The 26,308-nt window shown below is 45.6% G+C and overlaps 1 protein-coding gene across 27 annotated transcripts in view; it reads right to left on the bottom strand.

The window, feature by feature from the left end:
- Positions 1-26,308, bottom strand: part of FBRSL1 (fibrosin like 1) — a 503,076-nt gene that overhangs the window by 16,620 nt on the left and 460,148 nt on the right. For 13 of the 27 annotated variants that reach the window (XM_077787185.2, XM_077787182.2, XM_085592731.1 and 10 more), the window contains 5 exons: positions 10,694-11,090; positions 8,865-9,118; positions 3,843-4,078; positions 1,677-1,727; positions 657-752 (listed from right to left, as the gene is read on the bottom strand). In XM_077787185.2, the coding sequence (XP_077643311.1) occupies positions 657-752; positions 1,677-1,727; positions 3,843-4,078; positions 8,865-9,118; positions 10,694-11,090 (1,034 nt within the window). Of the gene's footprint in view, positions 1-656; positions 753-1,676; positions 1,728-3,842; positions 4,331-8,864; positions 9,119-10,693; positions 11,091-26,308 lie in introns of all 27 variants that reach the window. The other 14 variants (XM_085592726.1, XM_085592728.1, XM_077787180.2 and 11 more) reach the window with 6 other exon arrangements.

Here is a 26,308-nt window from a genome sequence, read left to right on the forward strand (position 1 = left end):
TATTTGTAATGACATGTTACAGCTGCAGTGCACCTTTCAAATACAATATCTCAAAGAAGCTTGCAGGCATTAATCAACCCTTATAAAACCCATTGCAAGATAACTTTACAGATGAGGAAGCTGAGGAACAGAAGGTTTAAGCAACTTGCCCAAGGTCAGACAGTGTTGGAACTGGGAATAAAAATTCAGCTCCTTCAGATTGTTCTACCCATTTCCAGCAGTCTCTCCCTATTGTTCCCACACTTGTGCTGTCAAATTCTCATTGTTTTTTCTGGGAATAAACACAGTTTATCTTTTGCAATCTCAGATGATCCAATGTATAAAATGATTTGGGACTCATTGGTCTATTATGAACTGTAAATATTTCAATCAAAATAATGCACTTCACTGTATGTTCTCCTCCAGTTTCAGCAGACCTCCCAAGTGAACCACTACATCCTTTCCAAGGAAGGATCTGCAGTGCCAAAAGAGAATTTCTGCTAAAGTGTTGGCTGCTTTGTGCAGAGGATGCTCACAGTTCTGTGGGTGATCCTTTCCAACCCTGTGCTGCACTTCTGCTATTCAAATCATGTGCTGCAAAATCACCAGAGGCAAGACTCTGAACACAGTTTCTCTCCCAGCAAAAGAACAAAGCCTTCAGAAGAAGAAGTTTGTACCTTCGGTTGAAATGCTCCCTGAAGTGACCCAAAGGGACCTGAATGTGGAAGCATGGGTGGCATTCCAGGCATTGCTGGAGGATAGGTTGGAAAGAACTACAAAAGAAAAAGAGATGCTTATGTCACAGGATGACTTGAACAATAATGGAGGTAGGTGCCAAGCCTGGCACATACAAAAATAGTACTGTGCTAAACAAGTGCCACAGTGAAAATACACGATAAATTTGCTTTCAAAATTTTTAAGAGCAAAGCCCAAACTCGAAAAATGCACTCATCTGACAAATTTTCGAGATAGTGCTGAATGAATGTGCCTTTAAAAATTGTGGACTATTGCAGAAAGCACAGAGCATAATTTGGGGTTTATGTTCACTTTCCATTAACTTTGCATTTTTCTGCTGTTGCAAACAAATTGATCCTGTTTTGAAATGTGACCTGCTTTAATTTTTAAAGCAAAAGGAACCACAAGATGCTGTGCTGCACTCTAACCACAGGCAACATGCACACCACCTTGTAGTTGTGTAGGCTGGGTGAAATTTTGCTTAGGCCTCTCCTGAGCACACACAGCAGTCTTACAAGTCCCAAAACATGTAGTTTTTTGTGCTTTGGAGCAGTGGGGAGCACCAGGAAGAAACCACCAGTCTGACTTACTCCTGTGACCTGAGCAAAACCTTGTGAAAGAGCCATGCACTCCGGGCTGCTGCACTGGGAGAAGCACCAGCTGCAAAGGTACTGCAGTGACCACTGACTGAGCAATTCCTGCGCATTCCCTGCCATCCCAGGCACAGCCATACAGAGCCGCAGCAGCAAAAATGCAGGAGACAGAGAATTTTAAAAAATAAAATAAAATAAAATAAAAAAAAGCCCAAAGAAAACTTGGTACCTTAAAAACATAAAAATCAAGACAGAAAAAAGAGCTTTAGAAATGAATGGATCAAAACACTACTCATCAGTTGAAAACAAGCAAAAGAAGAGCAAGCAGAACCATTAACAAAGAAACCAAGGAGGAAGGTGAGCACTCACGTTGGAATGTCGAAAGTAAGGGTTGTCTAATTTGGGAGCGTACTTGTCAAACTGGAAAGAGAAGAGAAAAAAAAGGAAACAGGTGAGTTTGGTTTTGGCAGTAGCAGACACATCAGGATTTCAACACAGACAAATAATCATGGCCGTGTGTAAGCGTTTAACAGAGCAGAACTGACTGGTTATTCCACACCCGCTCATCGGGGACATGACTGATTTAAGGAGAACAGAGAGGAGCCCCCAGGCCACGCTGGGCACTGCCAAGGCTCACTGCAGAACCCTGTCTCAGGCACTGCATGAACAGGTTCCTGCTCTGGGAAGAGAGCAGTCCTGATACTGCAGCACAGTGAAACACAGGGAAGTTCAGCTCCAGGTCCACATCTGGGATTTGCCCCTGGATCACTGAACTAGATCACAGACTAGCAGGTAAGAAACATTTTCAATTAGACCCAGCATCTACTGTGGGGCAGCCAATTCCAATTCCCAGTTTCCTGGGTTCCTGTAAGCACCAAAATTCTTTGGGAAAGGGCTGAATTACTTTAGATACACAAATCTCAATATATTCTCACTCCCCTGTAAAAGGGAGAGTTCCCCAGAGAAAAGGTGGCTGTAAACTTTTTCCATTCCAGCATGGGGTTTTAACACCTCCATGTGTGTAGTCTGTGCCCTGTTTGTCCTGTACCATCTTGGAAGAAAACCCAAAGCACACACACATTGCATTTCTGAACAGTATGTACATTCTGCTGGGGAGGAGGGAATGGGAAGAAGGTAGGGAAGGGAGCTGTAGGACCCCAGGAAAAGCTGCTTATTTGGCAAGTCAGCTGTTGTTTCACACTCCTCTATGTGCAGGAGAGTAGATTTGTAATTTCATTAATTACAGTTATTACTGGAGCCATGTCCCCTCCAGTGTAAATACCGTAAATTACCAAACACATGCAGCTGTAATTTCAACACTCTTCTCTGGTGTTAGGATTAGCAGACCTGATCTAGTGGAATATAAGATGTGAGTGAAATATAACAAAAGAGCCTTGCAAGTTGTTTTTGGTCTGAGGGCTGACATCAATGGGCACGGGTGGGGGGAGAGGGAGCTGTTCATGAGCTTGGATATCACAGCTCTTAAATGACGCAGGAGACTTCTGAGAAAAGATCCGGGGTTGTTTTACACAGACCAAGCAAAGAAGGGAAGGTGTTTACACACAAGTACGCTGAGCAAACACCTGGGGCTGGATTTTGGCTGGATGATATTGCTTTTAATTGTCTCGCTGCTAAGCAGATTACAACCCAAGAATGTCACTGAACAGCCAGAAGTGGGAAAGAAAACTGGGAAACACTATGCTCCTTGAGTCTTCGGTAGTTCTTCCCAAAGGCTGCTTTTGCTAGCCTTAAACAGGGTTGTTTCTGCATTTTGGACACAGTGTGAAACTGAGAGGAGGAAAAAAGCTCAATCTTGTGCTTTCAATCTCACAAAGTAATTGCCAGAAATGGGGAGAGAGTGCATTTTAAAGTACTGACAAAATCCATTTGTAGCAGACCCCTAACAATTTTGTAACAGCTGCAGCAAAGTCCCATTGTGTTACAAGCAAATTCAATGACCAAATGCTTATTACATGGCCAGGAGGATCTCTCCCAGCAGAACCAGCCACACACAGATTAGTGCTTGTTGATGTAATCAAGTAATAAAATGCCTAAATCAATACAGATCGGGTATTAGGAGGAAGAGGGACAGAACTGGTATCAGATTAAATGCTGCACTGTGGTGAGAGCTCTGGGTAAGCCAGCACGGTCTGCCCTGCACCCAGCAGTTGTGGAGACAGTGTTTGGGGCTGGAAGCCACCCATCTTGTGGCATCCTGGTTGGTGTCATCTTTCCATGTGTCAAGGTAGCTGGCTTTGGGAAAGGGGGAAGAGAAATACACAGCAGGACACACAAAAAGGAAAACAAAGGGATTCTGGACTTGTCTCGTGGGTGCTGTATCTGCTCACGGGTAGCAGCACGGGGGACCAGGAGGCTTGGTGTGGGGGCTCTGGGTAGAAAGGGGTCCCTCTGGGAGTGCTGGCCTCCAGGTGGGAAGGGCAGGGACAGCACACCTGGCTGAAATGAAGAGGGCTGGGTTTTGTTTGACAAGAGTGGGTTAGGCTTTTTGACCAGAGATGCTCTACTTATCCTCACATTTTGGGCTGGGGTACGCACCATGGGAGGTGCAGAGGGCGGCATGAGCGGCGTCTGGGGCAAGCTGGATGGAAAAGGAGTGAATGTGTGCTGGTGGGTGTGTTGGTGCTGATGCGTGTGTTGGTGCTGGTGAAACTCCGCTCTCAGCAGCGGCACCGGGCCAAGTGAGGCAGCGGCCCGGTCCGAACTCTGAACCAAAAACCGGTTGTTCAGCTCTTGCCTGAGCAGTTCGTGATCTAGAGGAGAGAGAGAGAGAAAAAAAAAAGACACAGAGGCCCGTGGGCCTGTGAGTACCACAAAGACGGAGGAGAAAGAGTCAATATTCACCTGGCATTCCCTGTTTCTGCAGGTCATGCTGTGGTGGTTTTCTACGTGAGGACTCATTGGTGGAGGTAAGAGAGAGGCCTGTGACAAAGTACCAATCAGAATCCCCGAATGAGGCTGGCAATACATGATTGGTTGGTTGAATGATATCAACAGGCTGGTATCTAAAGACAAGAGAGAACACCATGAGTCATCACAGCAGAAAACATCGCGGGGCCGCCCCGCCCGCGCCCGCCCGCCTCCCGGCGCCTGCTGTGTCTGCGAGCATGCCCCAGAGAGCCAGTCTCACCTCTGGGGTCACACCCCAGAGAGCCAGCCTCGCCTCCAGGGTCACACCCCAGAGAGCCAGCCTCACCTCCGGGCTCACACCCAGAGAGCCAGCCTCGCCTCCGGGCTCACGCCCAGAGAGCCAGCCTCGCCTCCAGGGTCACACCCAGAGAGCCAGCCTCACCTCTGGGGTCACACCCCAGAGAGCCAGCCTCGCCTCTGGGGTCACACCCAGAGAGCCAGCCTCGCCTCCAGGGTCACACCCAGAGAGCCAGCCTCGCCTCTGGGGTCACACCCAGAGAGCCAGCCTCGCCTCTAAGGTCACACCCCAGAGAGCCAGCCTCACCTCCGGGGTCACGCCCAGAGAGCCAGCCTCACCTCCGGGGTCACGCCCAGAGAGCCAGCCTCACCTCCGGGGTCACACCCAGAGAGCCAGCCTCACCTCCGGGCTCACGCCCAGAGAGCCAGCCTCGCCTCTGGGGTCACACCTCAGAGAGCCAGCCTCGCCTCTGGGGTCACACCCAGAGAGCCAGCCTCGCCTCTAAGGTCACACCCCAGAGAGCCAGCCTCACCTCTGGGCTCACGCCCAGAGAGCCAGCCTCACCTCTGGGGTCACACCCAGAGAGCCAGCCTCACCTCTGGGGTCACACCCAGAGAGCCAGCCTCACCTCTGGGGTCACGCCTCAGAGATCCAGGCTCACCTCTGGGCTCACACGCCAAAGATCCAGCCTCACCTCAGAGATCCAGCCTCACCTCAGGGGTCCAGCCTCACCTCCCAGGCTCACGGGAGCTGCACCTTCCCACACCAGGGAGGTGCTGGGGAGTGCTCTGGAGGCCAAGAGCTCACTTTAAAATGAGCAGTACTGACCTTCGTCCTCTGGGTGTGTGACAGTCAGAGGCACACACACACACAGAATTGATGTGTGTTAAACTCTGACATACAGGTACTTCACATCTAAAATTTTGCTAAGATCTGCAGTGCAATGAGAGAACCATGGGTTTGGGTGGCTGGAAACTGCCTGCTTGGACATCCATCCTTGTGCCAACCCCACTTCTCAGCCCCAGGACATGCATGCAGTGACCAGAAACATATATCCTATGTATCAAGGCCTTCTTTGCAGTAAGGTTTTTGTTTGAGATCTTAAATAGCAAGCAGTCCTTTCCTCAATTTGTAACAGGCTGTAATTCTTGTTTTTTGTCATTGCCTCCAGGCTTTTCTCCTCTGAGAAAATACAGAGGAGGAATCAGTGGGGAGGGGATAAACACTGAAGTGCCTCAAGATCTCATCAAGGCTGCAATGACTGCTGAAACAAAATGTTCCACCATATGACGTGGCCTCTTCTGAGCATCTTCCTCTGGAATAACAACTTGCATTGAATGTGAATGTGGTTCAGGGCAGCGGAAGACACCTGTGCTTTAGAAATAATGTCACTGAAGACAATAAGGACCGATGTCCACTTCTCCAAAATGTCTGCTGGTGTAATTAAATCTATTTGTGGCTTTGCTTTAGAACTTCAAACAGGGATTAGCATCCAGCATGTTATATATTTTTTAAGCGAAGAACAGCCTGTGTCCCCAGCTGTGGATGTCACAAACCTAACTGATCTACTTGATTCTGAATTTACATGAATCCACTTCTTTCACTTTAACAACGCCTTTAAACTACAGTTCTGAATATAAAGGGGCAAAAGAACACCTGCACTTTAAAGTTTTATTTCATGTTCTGCAGGGATTTCTTTTACTTCAATTTTTTACAGTAACACTAGAAATGTCTAAATCAATCACTTTCTGAAGTGACATGGTTAAGATCTTTAAAAACAGGCACTCTGATGGGGAACTTCAAGGTCTCAACTACCACTTAGAAGCCTACAATTGGAAGTTGCATTTGAAAGCAAATTTTGGGTGCCTAAGTCTAATTTGCTTTTCAGTAATAAATGTACTGCTAAGAGCAGGTACTGTGTACTGCTACAATCCATATAATAATTAACACAAAAGCAGGAAGTATATATATTTGTGATACTGAAGCCTAAGGCACTGGAGCAAAAGAGCCTATAATGAATTCTCCTTGGATTGAGCAAATAACAGAAAAACTATAGGCTGAAAGCACTTAGGTCCAAAAACTAACCTCTTTAGAGAATATGAGCATGATTTCATGTGTGTGTGTGTTTATGCTTTTAAATCTGGCATGACTTAAAGAAACTGAATCCTTCTGTTAGCATCAAGATAATCCACTTTTCTGGAGGGAGAGATAAAAGCAAGCTGGCAGTTTTAAGTGCTCTGATATCCAATTTCTTTAAGAGACTGGAAGTCAGACTGATAGATTTGCAGCTGGCTCCAGCCCATAGCCCTCTACCACAACTTTGGCCTCTGTCAGGAAAAGAAAAGGCCTGGAGATGTTTGGAGAAGCTGAGTGGCACTTGGAGGAGTGGCTGATTCATAGTAAGGATGGAATTGCAAAGGAATAGCCCAGCTCTGTGAGGGGCTCTGAGCAATGTCTGGATCAGAATTGAGTTCTTGTACCAGTGTGCCAGTGATGTCAGGTCCAGTCACACAATAACACAGCCAGGAGCAGGGTGCTGAGCAGCCCTTGGGACCTGCCAAAACTGTCCTGTATGCACACATGAGCTGGGCATGGCACAAAAAGGTCACTCCTGCTCACGGTGCCCTCATGTTCATGAGAGGAGAGACACAGACCAGTGTTTCCTCTGTGTATCCCACATCAGGGCAGCCCTTGAGCAGACAGCAGAACCCCAGGAGGGTTAGGAGGGTTGCTTAGGAGGGTTGCTCCTAAGTTATTACTTGTATTAGCTTTAGGTTTCAAAAGGAAGAAATGCCACCAGAAGTACATTCTTGTCTCACTCTTCAGGGCTGCTCAGCAATTATTGTTTGCTTTTAAGGAAGTTTTATGTGAATGACAACAGAAGCTCCTAGCTCTGTAGCACTCTGTATTGATTTTATGATGTGCCATTTTACAGGCATTTCATATAGTGCAGACAAGAGGCATTTCACTGTCTGCAGGGTTCGACACCCAGACCTTTCCCTCCACTAACTTCAGCTTCTCCTACTTAAATTGCAGGAGAAATCCTTTTAGTAGGAGCAAGACTGTTACTGTTTCCTGGCAAGCTGCTGAATGTGAATAGGTCACTTGATCTTGCATCTCCTGAAGTTAATGGTGAAAACACACTTGCTTTCAGTGACTGCAATATCATGCTTTTAGTGAGCGCTCTGCTATTTCCTTTTGCTATGCTTTCAAAGTCTCCATCACAGTAGTCCTTCGCCTTAAACAGGGGAAGCAATGAATGGGTCTCCCACAGCGCTGCCAACATCTTCCCAGCCATGTGGTTGAAATTCTAGATGGTGCCAGGGCTCGTGACAGCTGCCAGCTTTGGCCTATGTGGTCCTGTCTCTGGCAGGGAACCCACAGCACTATCATCGTTCTCAGAGCTCACTTTGGACCAATTCGTACTTTTTTTTTTTCACTTAGAGAAGCAGTAATAAATAATGAGACATTATTTAGTTCCTGGAAGCAAAAAAGGGAGATGGAAGACCATCAGATTTTTCCACAGCAAATCTGTCATTTCCTTATTCCTTTAACTGACTTCATAGGAAACAGAGAGTGTGTTTTTTGCAAAATGCTTGTCCTATTTAATCCCTGCTGAGTTAGTTGTGGATTCAAATGCCAGATCAAAAGGAGGCCCCAGCAAGTGAAAGTTGTTGGGAAGTCTCCAGCTGCCAGGGTCTCTTCCAGGGACAGCTGTAGGCTAATGGATAAGCTATAAACAGGGCATTTAGGGCAGAAGTGACAATAGAACGGGGGCCAGGGTGAACAAAGGAAACTTTTTAAAAGGATGCAAAGATAGTGAGAGTAGAACAGCAGAGCTTGTCAGCTGAGCTGTCTCAGACTGAAAGGCCACAGAGCCATGGGCACAGAGCAGTTGTGCTGCTGCAGGCAGAGGATCCTGCTCTGCCAGCAGGATGTGCTGCTAGTTGAAGGATCAGGCAGGGGATTCAGTGAGATTCAAGTGCTTGGTTAGAACAATTGTAGCAACAGTATTTTCTCATCGGTTCTAACAGCAGCAGCTTTCTTTGGAGAGAGAAGGGGAGAATAGCAAACTGCGCATCACTTCTCTGTTAATCTAAAAAATGTCTAATGACTGTGGAATGCCACACTGGACAACTCATGCACTGAAACAGGACTTTTTTTTTTTGAAGCATTTGTTTTGAAGACTTCCTAGAGAAACTGATGTGTCTATAATCTCTCATCTGGTAAAGCACATCAAGGTCTCCTACCTGTTTCAGGAGCACTGTCACAGTTCCAGCACACACTGAGGTGTCTGTGTCAAGGTATTTCACCTGCCCACCAGCCAGCCCATCTCTCCACACCCTCCAGTGCATGCACGGCTGATTAGCCCTGGAGAAGAAGGGACCTACCCGCAGGGTGCCCTGGTATCACGAGGCTGTTGGTGGGTAACGCTGGTGGAGGTGGCAGCGTGGGTGGGGTGGCGAACATGGCCGGATGGTGCTGGTGCTGGGTCTGCGATCTGAGAGAGAAGTGCGAGGTAGCAAGATTAGAGATGGAGAGGGGCAGAGCTGGGCCGGAGGAATGGTGCGGTGGAATCTGGGGAGACAGGGGCAGGTGCTTCGGGAGGCTGATGCTCGTTGCACTGCTAGCACTGCTGCTCCGGCTGCAGAGAGAGAGACCAGAGGGAGGGGAGAGAGACAGACAAAGAGTGTGTTACAATGAGGACTGAAACGGTGCAAGAAACACTGCCAGAGACAACACAACTATGGAACATTGATCTCTCCAGGCTTATGCTTTTGCTTGTCTTAATGGCAGTGGAGATATTTAGTGAATCTTAATGAACGTCTCCAGCAGGGCAGAATGGGCCTTGGGCTCTCTGGAGGGACATCTCCTCCAGTGCTACAGTCCTCAGAGCTATTTGCAAGTACTGAGGAGGGCCACAGAGACAGCTGGATTTTTGCACCTTTATGGAGCCTCTGATGACTTGCAGTGTCCATGTGGATCCTTGTGACCAGAGGACACAGTGACACCAATTCCTTTTTCTGCTGCTCTGGGTGTGCAGAGCTGCACAGCACGAGTGACTGGGACCCTGCTGGATCTGCTGCACATGTGCTGTGCAGTTGTAGTCACACAAGCATGCAAATGCACACCATGTTCATAATTTTTCTCATTGTAATTTATATTTTACATCTTCTTCTATTATTATTACTCCATTGCAAGTGATCTAAGTTTTGTGGGCTGAAACACACTATCACTGCAGTTATTAGTTGTGTAATTCCCACAATACTGAGTATCTGTTGCAAGCTAAACCTTAGAGAGATCTTGAATAGCTTGAAATATTATTCACCATTTATACTATGGTGGCATTTACAAGCTAAAACCACAACAGAGCTTAAGTATGCAGGATACATTGAAATACACATTAATGGCAGCTCTCTGTATTCATATTCTGACCTTTGTGCAGTCAAATATTATGCTTTAAATCAGTTTTCTCATCTTGTTTAAACTAGTCTAGCTCTTGCTTGGGAGGCAAGGCATGTTTTCTGTACCAGCAAAAAGACTATACAGGTTCCAGTTGACTGACTAAACTCTTTTCACTAGAAACATTTTATCCATACCATTTTCACCCACCCTCCTTACTGGATGGAGGTAATTTAAACAGCAGAGCTAAGCCTCCTGCAAGATCTGAACATGTCAGATTGAAGCAGATTTTTCAGCCCACATGGGAACCCTGGTCTCCAGAGACACAGCATTTTCCAATACACATCACAGAATATACTGAGCTGAAAGGGACCCACAGGGATCGCAGTCCAATACAGATATCCCTCTTTTGATGCTGGTAAGCCAAAAAAAACTGAGAACCATGAGCAATGGAAGTATTTCTAAATATGGGACAAAGTGCTGCTCAAACTCAAACCACCTTAAATTTCTAAGTCAAGAACTAACCAGCTCAGACAAGACCATGCAAAATTTTACTTGAAACTGGACAGAGAGGAGCATGTGCCTTTCTCCAGAAGGTGTGCAGTCATCCCCTCATTTATCATGTTTCAAATGCACTGATCCACCACAGCTGGAAAAACCAGCCTGGAGTCAGCCCATTAAATCCAATACCCAAAGCACGGACCACCTCACCCCAGGTGAGGGCTCGCTTTGCTTCCCAGCAATTCCTACCTGGAATTGGAAACCAGCTTTAGCCCTGCAGCAGCCTGAAGATGAGGTGAGCATCCCTTCCCCCTACCTGATATTATTGAGTCCGTTGTGGGCCACCTGGTGATGCACTTGGTAGTTGAGAGGCGGAGGGATGTGGCTGGGCGGCTGGCTCCGAAGGTCGGGGATTAACTGAGGCTGCGACTGCGGCCGAGGCTGAGGCTGCGACTGCGGCCGAGGCTGCGGCTGAGGCGTGAGCCTGGGTGGTGCTGGTGCTGAAATCACTGGCTCCTTCTTCAGCAGGGGGCTTGCTCTGGCACTTGACGTGGGCGCTGAGGAAGTCGAAGTCACGACGGCAGCGAATGGCTGGGGGCTGGGGATGGGCAGGGCGAAGGGCACGTCGGTGCTCAGCTCCCGGCTCCGCTCTAGCCCAGACACCTTTGGGACATTGGCTGCTTTCGCTTCTGGCTTGTCATTCAAGGTGGGACCTTATGGAGCAACAAGAAAAAGAACAAAGCGCATGCTGAAAGGTTTGCCTGTCTTTCTCTGCTTGGTAGAACATATGCCTGGGAAATAACAAGTCATGTTTCAGCTCGTGGGAGCGCCGTGGGAGCAGTGCTGCTGCAAGATGGATGTGTGTTTGAGTCTGTCCTTCCGCTGTCCTTGACTGGCCAGTCCACAGCACTTTCAGTATGTGTGCAAGAGACTTAGCTGTCACTAAATGAATGCATACTACAGAGAACGCACAGCTTTGTGACTTCTTCAGGGGCCCAAGGTTATGCGCATAGAAGTGTGAACATGTCTCAAGTTACTGCTACAGTATTTCCTGCTCAATGTAAGTTTCATGTTCATGAAACACAGGCCTCATCATTAAGAGATTTCATTTTCTCAATGCCCTTTCAAGGTAATCCACATTGGATTTAGGCTCAACTCCAGCTCCAATGCACCAGGAGCCAAGCATCAATCCTTAATGATAACCCTACATGTCTTCTAGGATGGAGAGTACCTGGGATCTCTGTAGCAAAGGATGAGACAGAAGCTGTGATGCCGCTGTCCCCTGGCCACACACTTGTGTGGAAGAACAGAACACAGAATGCTACATTTGGGTGCCCACTGACAGAAGCTCAGTGGGCACCCAAATGTAATTCTGCTCACCCTAAACAGTGCAAACACTTGTATGCTGAGCATGCTGAAACTATCAGGAATGTTGCAACCTTGCAAAATGCACCTACAGAGAGACTTTCATGTAGAATTACTTCTTCTGTGGTTCCAAACCCTGCCATTTTTCATAATTAAGCTAAACAAAGCATCCCAAAGAGTTAAAGGGCTGGAAAGGAAAAAGGGAGTAAAGGAGAGACATTTCAGATCAAGCAGTATCCAGAAGGTTGAAGACAACTGAAAAGACCAACATGAAAGCAATTCAACTCCCACTGTAACTCCCTTTTCCCCATAATCTGTGGATCCCTAAGTGCACACATACCCACAGTTACAAGAAAAGCTCTTAATGGGCTAAAGGGTTGTTGGTGTGTTTCACACACACATATCCCACTGTGCACACACCTCTGACTTTTAGGGGACACACTTTTGTTACCCACCAACACGTGCCGGGGGCTGCTGGCATTTCGCTGCCTTGCAGACACGCAGGAGATGCTACCTACACTCATTAACATGCTCCCACCACCCTCACAAACAAATTCCACCTTTGAAATCCTCCCGTCTCATCAAAGGACGGAGCCAGTTCCTGATGTAGGAGGGTGTGGAAATAACACACAGCACACCCTGTGAGCTAATTCTGGCCGTGCAGACGCTCTGACCACTGTTTGTGAACCAGCCCATGCGAGGCCAGAGCCCCCAGTGCCACTTCCACAGCCTGAGTGCCACCGTGCTGGCATTAGATGGGAGGAGGACAGCAATGAATCAGAGCCTGCAGCACACCAGCTCGTGTTCTGTACCCGAAATGCCCACGTGGTGATGGCATCTCCTCCCTTGAGATAAAAGGCAGCTTCCCACACTGCTGTTGGCTCTGCTTGCACTCTCACCAATGCACCATTTCCCTCAGCCATCAATCAATCAGCTCATCACTGTATGTGTAGAAATTCAGAATGCAAGAAGAGGACGAATGGAAACATATGAACTATATTTATCAGCTGAAAATGTCTTGAGGTCCTGGGGCCTCAAACCCACAAGTAACAGGAACAGAAGCCTTTCCAAGCACCAGTGTTTTGGCTGGCAGCAAGTACTATCAACACTGCATTTTCCAGCACCTTATATATCTTTACAGGTTTGACACAATGTCTGGAGATCCTAAATTAATCTCTACAATAAATATAAGCATTTCATTTCAGTGAACTTCTTTATCAAATATGAATTCATGCATCACAGGTAACCTGGTTGTGAGCTGTAGCTAGACTTGATTCCAATGCTATTCAGAATTTATTTTTGAAGTAAAATTCTCAATGTTTTTGCGCATCATTATTTTTTATAATATGTGTGTAAATTTTCCTTAGTTTTTACTGCTAACAGTTGAAAAATTGTCATTGCCTAGTCAAGCCAGGGCTCCCAAAACTGCGGTTTGGATCAAGTGTGTTCACAGCTGTAGATTCCACTATTTTTCAGGAGCTACCCATTAAAAGCAATTGGATATCATTCCTGAGCATAGGTTTCCTCAGAGCCTATTAGTTCTTTGCATCCAACAGGCTTCCTCCAACAGAGTTAAACTTCATATTGTATAATTATAGGCAATGTAGACTAATGGCGTATATTCAAAACACACTGGCACCATGAAAGTTGAGTAAAAAGTCAATTATATCCAAAACAAATCAATAAAGTCCCACATTAAAAGCAGCTGTTTGACCAGTTTTATGTGCAACTATTGATTCCCTGTGGTTTCAGCATTAGTTCTTCATTTGCAATTTTCTCAAAGCAAAAGCTCAGTCTCCCTTGCTGGCTAGAATTGACCAGCCAAGCCTGGTTGTGCTAGTTAGTACTGGGGTACTTGACTAATTCCTGCTGTCAACTTCCATCTCTCAGGATGCAGTGCTGAAATGTTTTTGCGTTTCATTCTCGACAGCAATGAAAATATCCACATGCCAGTTTCCCCCTCGCCAGAAAAGCTACAGGCACGAGTGGGAGTATCTTCTCTCCTATTGCAGCCATGTTGCACAAAAGCAGAAGCACTGAGAAGGGAAAGATGCGATGTGAATTCATGGGCAAGTGGGGGAAAACATCCGAGAGAGCAATCCCCAAGCCTTCTCAGGCATCACACAGGAAGGGGAGAATCCTGGTGCTTGGTAACTTTGTCATTTTTCCTCCTGATGGAAATAGCTTGGAAGTCTCTAAGCTATCTTTCCTGAAATCCCTCAGAAAGTTAATGATTTTAATGAGGGATGTTGCCCATTCTGATCAGGATCTCAAACTTTGTAGTTACTCTGCAGGATACTTGAATGTCCCTCCTAAAAGAATTACACTCGTGCATGCCTGAGCTCTGACCAGGCTGACTGCTGCTCAGATATGGAAATATCCCAAGGAAAGCAACCAAATATTCCCTTTTGTGCAAACTGGATCAGGTTGCATGGAGATCCTTTCAGAAATTTCTGTTCTTGGGCTGCTAATCCAGCCCTCCTGAGCAGATGGACCCAGGGAGCTGAGCACAACTGCCCCAACAAAAACACAGACCCACCCAACCACACCACAATGTTCTAGAGGCAAAAATGTGTTTATTTTTACCAAGTCCTAGAGTAATTTTCATGCTTAATGATAACAGGCTGAGCCAATTTGCCTAAGACTTGACAGTCAGCTCCAATAATTCAACCTTAATTAAACCTGAACGCATGTCAGTTCAGCTTGTCCCTTCACAGGAAATCTGACATTTGTAATGATTCATGTTCCAGCCATGCTACGGAAAGGCTGGATCACATCTGCCACTCTCCACTGTGTAGAGCACTACCCCTTTTCAGCATGCCAACTTTTGTTTATTTTCTAACCAAACACCTTGGACTTCTTCCATTGAGAGGTTTTCTTAAATGAACAGATAGTGAAACATGTCTTGATCTCACAGGGATGAATGATGATTTAGTGTGAGAGACAGGGAAGGAAAGGCTGAAACTGCACTAACAAGAAAAAAACCCCAACAACCTGAGATTAGTAATTCTTACCTCCCTGATCGACTAATTTGTTCATTTGGAGTGCTGCAAAAGGTTAACCTCCCTACGTCTTGGGCTACGTCCAATTCCTACTTCAACTGGTAAAGAAAACTTAACAATTTTTAAAAGCACAGAGAGCTTTAGCTCCTGCTGTGTAAATCTGCAGAAACCGGAGGTGAAGTTTAAGGGAAACCCCGAAGTCAACAACAGCTCCAATTACTGTATAAAGTGTGCTTCAGGAGGAGTCAGCCGAGGCTGAGAGACCATCAGCCACGACCCCATCTGAAAGTTCCCTGAATTCTGAATCTGACTGGAATTAGCGTGCACTGCCCATCCCCAAGGCTGCAGAGGGTGACATGCCTGCCAGTGTGTAACTACACGGCACTGCAGGCTAAGCACAATACAGAAAGTCCCAGACACAAATTAAACCTTTCTGTTACAGGAATTTGCTTTCAAGCTGATTAAGAGTAGCTCAAGTGCAAGGGATTAAACATGTAAAGGCTGCTTTGAGAACTCCAATAAGCAGTTACTGTGTTATACAAACAGTACTTAGGGCAACAGCAGCTCCAGCCCTGCCTCTTGCTCTTTGCAAGCTGCTGGTTGCTGCTGAAAGGGGACTGTCAACACACGTACAATGTGATTGGAAATAATCTAATCTTGCTTGCACGCCTTTCCTTTGTCTCTTGAAAAAAAGAAAAGTGAAGTCATTCAGATGTCTTTCTGCAGCCTCCCTCTGCAGTCTCCCTTGTTGCATTCAAGCAGCAAGGGTGATGGGGTGATGTGAGAAAGAAATTCCTCTCCTACATCCATCAATGACATCTTTACCAATGGCAATTTCCCAAGAAACACAACAGCCACCATCTGTAGCCCATCTATCCGCCCTGTACATATCCTTGAAAACAGAGGCCAGACTGGCTATGGTGAACCCTGTTCCATATTCCAGCAAGAAATGCTAGAAAAGCAGCACCTCAGAAATTAGACGTGGCAAGAATCTGAGAATTTCAGAGCAAGTTGATGAGTCCCAGAGAAGAGTTTGGAAACATCAGCAAGGGAAGCGAGTAAAGAAGAGCAGGACTTTACAGCAGTGGATCAAAACAAAGAAATAACTAAATAAACATCAGTAAACATTTTGTGGGGTTTAAAAAAAACAAAAGATATTTTAAATTGAACTTCTAGGCTGCTGCATAATGTATTGTGGATATGGAACATATCATAACCAGAAGAGAGAATAAAGCATTTTGCTTTGACAATGATAACACTGATGCTGGTAGAGTGCTTACAAGTGAAAATCAATATTTAAGTGCTAATTCTTTATCTCTAGATGGCTTTTGCTTTTATATAAATGGCTTTTTCATTGCATTTTAGGAGAGTAGTACTACTTAAGACTTTAAGCGATTAGGCTGTTTGCAAAGGTAAGGCAAGCAGAACTACAGCACAGAAGCTCCCCAACAAAGGGAGCACAGAGTTCCTCCACCTATTTTAATGCAAATCAACTGAAGATAAGAGATAAAGATGTGGGACTTGCACATAAAACTACTGTCTGGAAGGGTCCAAGGTTGTGCAACATTACTGAGAAGCAAAGGCCAAGTTTCCATCACGACAGCAGTGCTACACATTAGGCTGTGTCAAAACAATGTTCTCCTGTGCCACGGGCTCCTCTGAACATCATGGGCTCCTGGTGGGTTTTCCACAAAAAACGACAGTGTTTTCTCACAGAGAAAAGCAAACTGAGTGTGAGCACAAGCCCTTGTGCCCGGCTCTGAACCCGTGTGTTGAGGAGCCACCTTTGTTCCCGTGTGGCTCCCACAGCCCATTCCCAAGACCGAGTGGGAAGCTCTTCCCAGCCCGGTCTGGATTCGTCCCCTATCGCTCAGTTCATTTGTACAGAGCTGTCTGTCAAGTCACATCGCCCGCTGCAATCTGAAACACCCTCCCAACAGCTGCCACTATCAATTACTCTCTCAGGCAGCCCTGACTATCAGGAAGAGAACTGGAGCGAGCACTTGCCAGTTTTAATAAACTGTGTTGCCCAAGTCATTTAACCTGCTAGATTGCTGTATGCTGGGGCTGTAACAAGCCTTCAGCTTTTCAACCTAGAAGAAAGCAACAGTGGCAAAAAGCTGTCAGCTTGGTCCTCAGAATTAACTTCCAAGCGCCCTCCCGAAGCGCCCAAGTTTAAAAAGTGAAATATCTTCAAGTCATTTTTGTAATGTCGATGGAAAGCATCTCTGATTTTTACAACAGAGCCAGCAACTCTCCAGAACGAAGGGCTGACCTGCTCCGTGATTTCCACATTAGGGGCACACCTGGGCAGAGAGTTCCTCTCTCCTGCACCCACATGGACACATCCTGTGGGCACTGCCCAGAGCCAGCTCGGGCCACGTATGGGTCACCACCACGCTGGTAAAGCTGATGCAACCCAAGGGCTTCAGGTTGCCCTGACCACCTCAAGGGCTTTGCAACCCCCAACCAAAAATTCAAGCATGGCAAGTTTACATTTACTTTGATTCTTCCAGAACCAGTAGGAAAAATTTCTTAAATAAATACCTATTTAAAATAAAAACACTTCCATCCAGACCAGTGTTTTCAGTCTGTGGCTCACATATATACCAAGATGTTTGTGAATGTTAATCGATAAGGAAAGGTCTGCCATCACTAGAATTAATTTGAACATAGAGATTTGCCATTCACCAGAAAGCTTACTGGATTCTAGAAATCAAAAAGAACATTCAAATGCAATACACTGGATGTTTTCCTCAGCCAGCTCTGTAGATAAGAGCCTTTGTTGACAAAGCTTGAAGCACAGAAAGCTTTCAGCCCCTCCTGCAGAAACTGAGGAGCAGCAGCAATAAGATCTATGGACTTGATGCCTATTTGCTGCTCTATGGTTCTTTAATGGGATGTTTTATTCCTAGAGATTTGGGAGCTTTCCATGCTCTATCGAGGCACGTTAGCTGTAAGCATGCATGATGACACACCAAAGCTGCAGGAGCTGAATGAAAATGGGTGCCAAACACAAGGATTGGGGCCACAGCATAAAGAAGAAGGATCACCATTCAAATCCCCCCAAAGTAAGTCACACTGCATTTTCCTAGCAGTGTTGCTTCTGGCAATATCTCAATGCAAAGCTGGAACTGGATTTACAGCTAAATCACCTACTGTGGATGCTGGCGTTGTAATGAGATTGAAAGTTTCATACAGGCTTTTTAATCCAGGGCTATAATGCTGGATCAAATGGGTTAAATCTCTTCAGCAATGCTCCTAAGCAGATGTTGAATGCCTACAAACCAGTGACACAGGAGCCACTCCACTTCCCTGGCCAGAAAACACTACTTGTTTTGTAGTAGTGTAGTAGTTGTACAACTTCTTGTAGTTGTATGCTAAAGGTATGTTTGTCTTGTTCTGTTTTTTAATGTGTGCTGGCCTTTTGTACACCTAATCTGAGTGACAGACAAGCAACAAGATAAATAAGTTATTTAGAAAGACACTCCTCCAATATGAAAACAAGCAAGCAAGCACACATCCTCAACTCCAGCTGTAAGCTTTTTAACAGACAGAACTGATATAAACTGATATAAACCAAGGAATCTTTTGATTTTAATTAGGCAAACAAGGGCAAATAATAAACCATCAACTACTACATTACCTGGGAAAATGTACTACTTTTGCTGTTTGAAATCCATATCGATTCCCATCTAGCCTGCGAGTGAGTTATTAATCACTCCAATTAAATCATGAACACAGGTCTTTACACTGAAATTGAACCCCCACCAATAGATCGATAACTCAAACCTCCAAGAGCAATTACTGCTCAGCATAATAGAGCAGCTTGTAACACAGAGCTCCATGCAGATCACAATTTTCTCTGTCATATCCTTCACAGGCAGTGCAAACAAACTGGGAAAAGAAAGATTTTATAACTATTATTTTCACAATAAACAGACATCTGCTTAGAGTTACCTAATCTCTCACATCACAGAGGCAGATCTGCCAAGGTCACATTGGAGACATGATTACATTTTTTCACAATTTGTTATTCTAGCAAAGCCCCGATAAGATTGAACTATTGAAGTTCACACTCTGGTTTAATTTCAAGAGGTTAAATGCCAAATCCTTTTCTTATTGCTACAAGGAAGGGATCTGCCAGGCTGCATAATACCCTGTGTGGGCTAAGACAACAATTTTGTTTCATCTGCACAGTCTTATGAAGGTTTTGATTCTTTTTTTTTAAAATGACATCAGAGAGCTCCAAACTCCCAAAGAATGATTTAAAGTAAAATCAGAAAGTGAGACTGTTCCGGAGGAGCGTGAATGACCTTTCGGATCTTCCAGCCTGGAGAAGTTAAGTCAACGTCTGGCTGAGAAAGCACACTTGCTAACCAAAACCAGAAAAGGCAAGAAAGAACATTCTGAAAAAACAGATCATCTCTGCTGGGAACAGATGATTGTCCTAACCAGCCAAGCATATGCAGGGTCACAGAAATCCCCATCTCTGCCTTGGAAGACAACTGATGCCTGTCCTGATGCAAGGAAAGAACTGTCCGTGCTCAAGCTCTTGGCTGTCCATCCTTTCCAGGTGAGATATGTTTTCCTGAGCATCCTTGCTTCTGACAGGCTGGCCCCTTCCCACAGCCCTGGAGCCCAATCCATCATCCTTCATTAGGGGAGCTATTGGCAGCCAATTAAGTGGTGATGGATCCACACCACAGAGCTAATCAAGATGAGTTCATATGTTACCCTTCAGCCTAGGGGCACTGGCTCCTGCCTACCTGCTTCCCCTTGCTGCTGGCATGGAAAAATGGCACCAGATCAGCACCACAAGAAAAGCAGCAGGCAGAGGGGAATTGTTACTGCTGGGTTCTCACCATGGCTTCCCACCACCAGGCAGCTTTTACCAAAGGAAGGCAGGGAAATTACCTATTCCCCACTGCATCAGAGACAGAAAGAGCCCAAAAAAACCAGTTTTCTTCTTCCCTAAAGGGTGGCAAACAGATCTGTTTAGAAACAGTTTTAGAGTGAGATCCATACCTGATGTTATGAGAATGCAAAGTTGTGCTGCAAGGTGACAGAGTCTCTGCTAAGCAGGAACCGAGAGGAGAGACCAACCATGCACAAATTAGCAAAATCCCATCTTGTTTGTTTGTTATGTCCAGCCCTCACAGCTCAGTAGCTGCTGTCACATTAGTGCTAATACGCTCATAATTTGTGAAAACAACACTTGAGGTCGAGTGCTTGTCAAGTGGGGCCACTGCTTTCCTACCAGCAGCTCCCCATTCCCTGCCTTCTCCCCCTGCCCTCCCTCTTCATTCCCAGGCACAAGGATGCCCCTTTCAGACAAAGCCCTCCCATGGATTCAGTAGCAGCACATTACTACCCTAAACCAACATGTTCAGCTGTTACCAAGTGCCTCCATTTTACTAGCAGCTGTGGAGCAGCACCTCTTGCCATTAACTTGGTTGAAAATACAAGGTCAAGATGAAGAGAAACTGGAAGAATTTTCCTGCAAATTTAAAAGCACGATGTCACTTCTCTTTGCGTGGTCAAAATCCCGCTCCTGAGCTGCTGGAATGGCATCTTAAGAAAAAATGGAGATACTGAAACTAACAGACTAAATACATTCAACAACATTTCCAGTTGCATCATGGATAATTAAAATATTTAAGGGACAAGCTGCAAGTTGTTAATCAAGGAACATTTATTTGAATGGTGTGTGCCCTTTGGATTTGGTCCCTATGGCAACCAAAAATTCACTCCAAAAGGATATGCTGGAAGAAGCATGTCAGGAGCTGCCTCAACATTTTAATTCACAGAGTAAGCAATGAATAAATACAGCTACTGACAGTAGAGCACAGGCAAAAAAATGTTTGTAAACAGCATCAGGAAGTCACAGATGACCTTTTGCTTTTTAAGATTGAAAAGGTTGACTCTACCTTTAAACATGGTCACTACTAAGAAAACTGGACTGTGTTGCACATGAATCACAGTTATTAACTACTGATAAAAAAAGTTCTAGAACAGAGGAGCCTTCCTTCACTTCAGTTCTCAATCCTTGATTTTTTGTGATAGTTTTCACACCTCACATTGGAAGGTGTTGCATCTTTTGAAAAATCTTTTCTGTCCCACCTGGTTCAACAGGAACCGCACTTAAGAGAATGCAACAGCATCTGAGGGATGGCTTTGCAGAATGCTCGAGAAGAAAAATGTCAGGGAGTATTGGTTTTCCCTTCTAAAGAGTGGTTTGGTATGCAATAAGGGAAAGAAAAGAATACTTCACTGCACTGCAGAAGGCACACTTCTTCAGCATGGTCTCAGTGTGTGAAGTGCAGCTGCAAAGCTCCTTCCAGCTTTCTCCTTTGATGAAGTGTGAATTCTTCAATGGGCAGTAGAAATTCTGGAAATATTTTAGTGCTGGATATGCTGGAGGATAATGTATGATCTGGCATCTAGTAAGACCTAACAGAGGAACACTGTGCCGTGCACTGCAATGGAATCACACCCTATTAATGAAAAGGTACTCTTGAATCTCTTCTTGTGTGAGGGTTTATGGCTGTGGAAAAAAGTCTTATGAGGCTGGAGGGTGCAAGGCAGCACGGATTGCTGCGATGCCAGCCTGGAACAGTCACTCAGCACTTGCAAACACAAATGTGTGCTCTGCACTCCTCTTCCCACTGACTCCTTGGGGTCCCTTTACATCCACTGCAGTGGCCCTGCAAAGATCATCAAGCACAACAATTTCCACAAGGCTGCTGGATGGAATCTGCTGCAGGTTGTCAAGGCCATGGAAAACCCTTGTGATTCTGATGTTCTCACTACTCACTGTAGTGAGGGAAATAGTTCAGGAGAGTATTCACTGCCCTACTGACTGAGGCATTTGGCTTTCTTGGTGCCAGGGGTTTGCAGCACACAGCTCTGAGCTCTCCACTTCCCAGGCAGAGCCAGACTCTCATAATCCCCAGGTTACCCTCTGAGCTGGAATTGGGCAGGCACTGCCACATCCAACCTCTGTCCTGGGCAATAAACAAGTACAGGCTCAGACTTCTGCAAAGATAATCACAGGAATAGTCTGTTCTGAAACTGCAGCACATTTTCATTTCAATATTGGGTGAAAGAAATGAGACAAGTTAAGTATGTGGGCTTAGCCTGCAGATACTTTTCTGAGACAGTAATTGCTGCATAATTCATAGTCTTGTTTTTACATGTTCGCCATGTGTACCAACAATCCCACTGAAATCACTCTAAGTTTTTCCTTCAAGTCCTCTCCATGTCACAGTTTTTCCAAACTGCACACACACCAAACACGCCTAGAATCCTGTATTAACCAGCTACTTGGGTTTGGCAAATTACTGTATTCCCAGATTCTAGCACACTAGGAGAGGAAAATGGGGATCTAAGCTAATTCTGGAGAGTTTCCACTCCCCATTAGCACAGCAGACATCAGCATTCACTCATTATATCTGTATTTCCTTTCAAGCAGTTCTCTGTGAAGTCAGAGTTGAGCCTTTGCATCTCTCCCAGAGCCACCTGGCTCGCCACTAACTCCAGGTCCCACAGGCTGGAGGTATGCTGCCCTCTGCACGAGGCAAGGCTCAGAAATAGATGCATTTGCAACTGATAGGAGATCTTAGCCCAGTAAGAAGCAGTTCATAGCTTCTGTACCAAAGAGGTTCACAGGGAAGTGGAATGATGCAGTTCTTCATCTCAGCCCTTCAGTAATGCTTTGAGGTACTTTTGCTCATATTAAATTAACTGGAGATGACATTGGAGATCCTTGCAGGGAGGGGAAATGCATTTCTTCTAATGGACCTCAAAATAGTTAATCAATTCAACGATTACAAATGAAATGCCTCATCTCTCAAGGGGCAGAATTCAAGGGCTGGTGCCACTGGTTTTGTTTTTGAGGACACAATATGGTTTTGTTTTTGAGGACAACACTCCAAAGTGCCAGCAGTTGGTTTCAGGGAAAACCACCTCCTCCCACATTAACATATTCATTTGCAAAATCTATCACATATGTTGCGTGCAAACTGGCTGAGAGTTGATTCAGCTCTGACAGCATGAGAGCCTCTAGCCCAAATATCTGAAAGTAATAAAATCCACACCATCCTCCTGATTCCTTACCCTAACATAGAAGTGACCTATATTTGCTTTGCACTGTCCATGTTCCCAGAAGACAGAAAACAGTAGCACTGGTCCATGCTGGGGCTGTGGACCTCACAGTGGGGTAGTTGTCACAAGAAAAACACAAGTAACAGGGCTTTGTTACAGGTTATGTTCATGGCTAATGGCAATGACTGGAGTATCACATTCTACCGTATGGTCACTCCACAAGCAGGAATTAGGCCAGGAGGGACAGAGCACCCATTATTTCATACATAGAGATGGGAAGCAGGGAACAAATTTTGGAACACTCTCACAGACAGCAAGTATTCCTGTGTTTTTAAGAGGGTTCTCCTCAGCCCTTTGTTTTGCAGGCAGGCTGGCTCTGAGCTGGGCTGCTCCCAACAAGCTCTCAGCCTGCCAGAGGCTTGGAGAACCTGCTCTGAATGAATATGTTTCTTCCCATGAATTTGTTAAAACCAAAGCCAGATTCCCCTTATGCTGGGTGCTGCATGTTTCTGAAAAATCCTGTCCTCTTTTAAGACTGAACACAACCACGAATGGCAGGAAGAAAGCAAAGATATTCCCCATTAGAAAAGGAGGAAAAAGACACTGAGGGAGCAGTCAGCCTCTCTGATACCACACCACATCTCTGGGGACAAAAGCTTTTCTGCATCCACAAGATAAATCCACCTTCTCCCCCTGTTCCCACAGCAGCAGAGAACAACTCCCCAGTTACCAGTGCTGCATGCCAGTAAAGGTCTCCCTTTTCTTCCTTGTGTAAGGCATTTCCCTCCCCTTCATTTTATAAATTACCAGAACAGACATTTAAATGTTCAAGAATAATCTTAACAGAGTATTCATGCCTTGGGCATTTTCATGCTCTACAAGGAGTGAAACAAAAGGGCCTCATTTACTACCTCCCTACAGCATTCCCTATTCCTGCTCTTCCCTTGTGAATCTCCAAAGGCAAACTCTCAGTGGTTCAAGGCTCCCTACATACCCCATCCCTCCCTTCTCCCTTTTTAAGATGAGCTTCTAAAGCAAATCTTGCTGGCTGACAGGAACAGGTGGTAGGAATCCTTCAAAAGGAGAGAAAAATCATTTGTAACCAATAAAAGGAGAGGAAAAAGTCTGATTCCTGTGGTTTTACTGAGCACCTATGGGAATTGCTTGGATGGCAGGCACATCCTGCTGCTCTGAGTGCTCTGTGCCCCCCTGGCACCCCAGCCCTGCAGCTGCAGGACAGGCAGGATGAATGTCCCTCCCTGTCCCTGCACCCCCTGCCTCCTGGGATGCCAGGGAGCAGGGCGGCTCTGCCTGCTTTATTTCAGGATTTCAGGAACACTGCATCAGTTCCACGGCCTGATGGGACAGGCTAAGGGCTGAGCCTGTCTTCTGCCCTGGATTTGAGATCTAGCTTTACAAAACCAGCAAAAGCCTCTATCCTTTTCAAACATATAGAAACCATCCAATGTTTGAACAAAGTTTTGTGCTAGATCAAAAAACCAGACTTGCAAAACCCTCCTTGGGGTTTTGCTTTTATTCTTTAGCAAAACCCCTCTACAGTAACTTTCTGATCTTCAGCCTTGCAGAGAAACATCACAATACACTGAGGTGAGCAATATACATTAATCTCTTGCCTGATACTTGACAGGTAAAGAAGTCTGACTTGGAAAGGACCCCCAGGACGTGGCTGGCAAAGGCTGGGCTCGCTGTGTGGCACTTGGAGACAGCAGCTCTCCTGGAAAGAACTGCAGCCCCAGGACAGCAGCTCGCTCCCCAGCTCCCCTCTCCAGCCCTGCCATCCGCCTTTCTTCTTCCCTTATTGTCAAAATGGATGAAGGGAGAGGCGACAAGCTGGAAAGGCATGGCCAAGACTCCAGAGCGAGCATTCAAAGCACCCCTGCTGTGCTCCAAAGTGCTGTTATGGCTGCTCCCTATGTGCAGGGAATTAGGATATGGTCTCCAATCCAGCTACAAGCAAAGGAGGCAGAGGAATATATGTGCTTTCTACAGAGACCTCAGATATTGCTTCTTTCCTCTATTTGCTGGCAAGGACAAGGTACGAAAACATCCATGACCAGGAGTAAATGCTGGAATCCAGGTTTATCTGGTTGTGATCTAAGGGATACTTCACTGTGGATGTGGCCAATGCAGTTGTTTGTTCAAGAGTTAAAAGGAAGGGATATTTCTTCCTATGGAGAAGGATCAGGAAATTAAACCTGGACTTGACTCAGCTCTTCCTCCTTTCTCATATGGGTTTCTCTCCACAAAGAGGGGGTGGCGGTGGGTTTGAATGTTCTCCAAATGTGACTTCCCTTTCCTCAACAAGAAATTTATAGAGAAAAAGGTCTGAAGTCCTTGCAGTCTTCTACAGATATGCCACATTTAGAAGCTCTGCGCTTCTCCCCATATCTTTGGTTCTCTATACCCATTTTGCCTGTTCACAGCCTGAAGTTATGCCCACCCCACCCCACACACTGCACATACATTTGGTGAAACTCCATCACTGACCAGCTTTTTAGCAGCCAGCCCCACACCAGTGCCAGAAAGTCTATTCAGTTTGTAAGACTACAAAACCCAGCACACTCCTTTACAGAGCCTGGAACAGCGCTGCAGTATTTACATCCCTTCCAAAGAACCACAGAAACATTTATCACTGTATGGTCACGCTCTACTTGTCACACAGCAGCACTGGCATCCTGGAGAGGACTGTATCACAAACAAGTGCCCACCTCAAGTACCTTTGGGGTATTCAGCATGTTGTGGCTGCAATGAATTGGTTTCTGACCAGAAAAGAGAACACTTTCTTCAGTCACCTGTAGAAATGTTTTCCTTATGGGAAAACTTCAGAAATATCCACCACCCGATATTGAGGTTGGTTTTTCTAAGAGCTAAGGGTCGTAAAGTAGCCACGTGTTTAAACAAGAAGTCATTATCCACCAGCACCAGGGTTCAGTGCAAGCTTCTAAGCTAGAAGCAAGTTGAAAATAGAGCTGTTAAAGCAGTAACAGTAATTTAGTGTAATTTAAGTTTCTGTTTTACTGATTTTTCTGGTTAAGATTCATAGTGCTATCAAATTAGCATCTGGTTATCTTGTTGAGGGGAGTGAAGTCAATAGTCTAACAGGCCCATTTTACTTCTCTTTACTGCTGCAATTGTGTGACTTCATCGATACTAAGACCTGAAAACAAAGGACACAAGGACAATGCCCTATGGCAGATGCCAAGCTCCTATTTTGTGTGTGATACAGCAGAGCCCAACAGATGAGATTTCAGACACAGCAATCAGAAGAAACTATTTTGCCTCAAGATGACATAATACCAAAGGCTTAACATTAAACTTATTACCTACCACCCAATTAGGAATTGAGATTTTTCAAAGGCATGAAGTCACCAAGAAATTGAGTGTTTGACCCAAATCTTTAAAAGCTTTGTTGCAGTTCACCTGCACCAAAACCTGGA

The sequence above is a fragment of the Lonchura striata genome, chromosome 15 (assembly GCF_050655825.1).
Source record: "Lonchura striata isolate lonStrDom1 chromosome 15, ASM5065582v1, whole genome shotgun sequence".
Classification (NCBI taxonomy): Eukaryota; Metazoa; Chordata; class Aves; order Passeriformes; family Estrildidae; genus Lonchura; species Lonchura striata.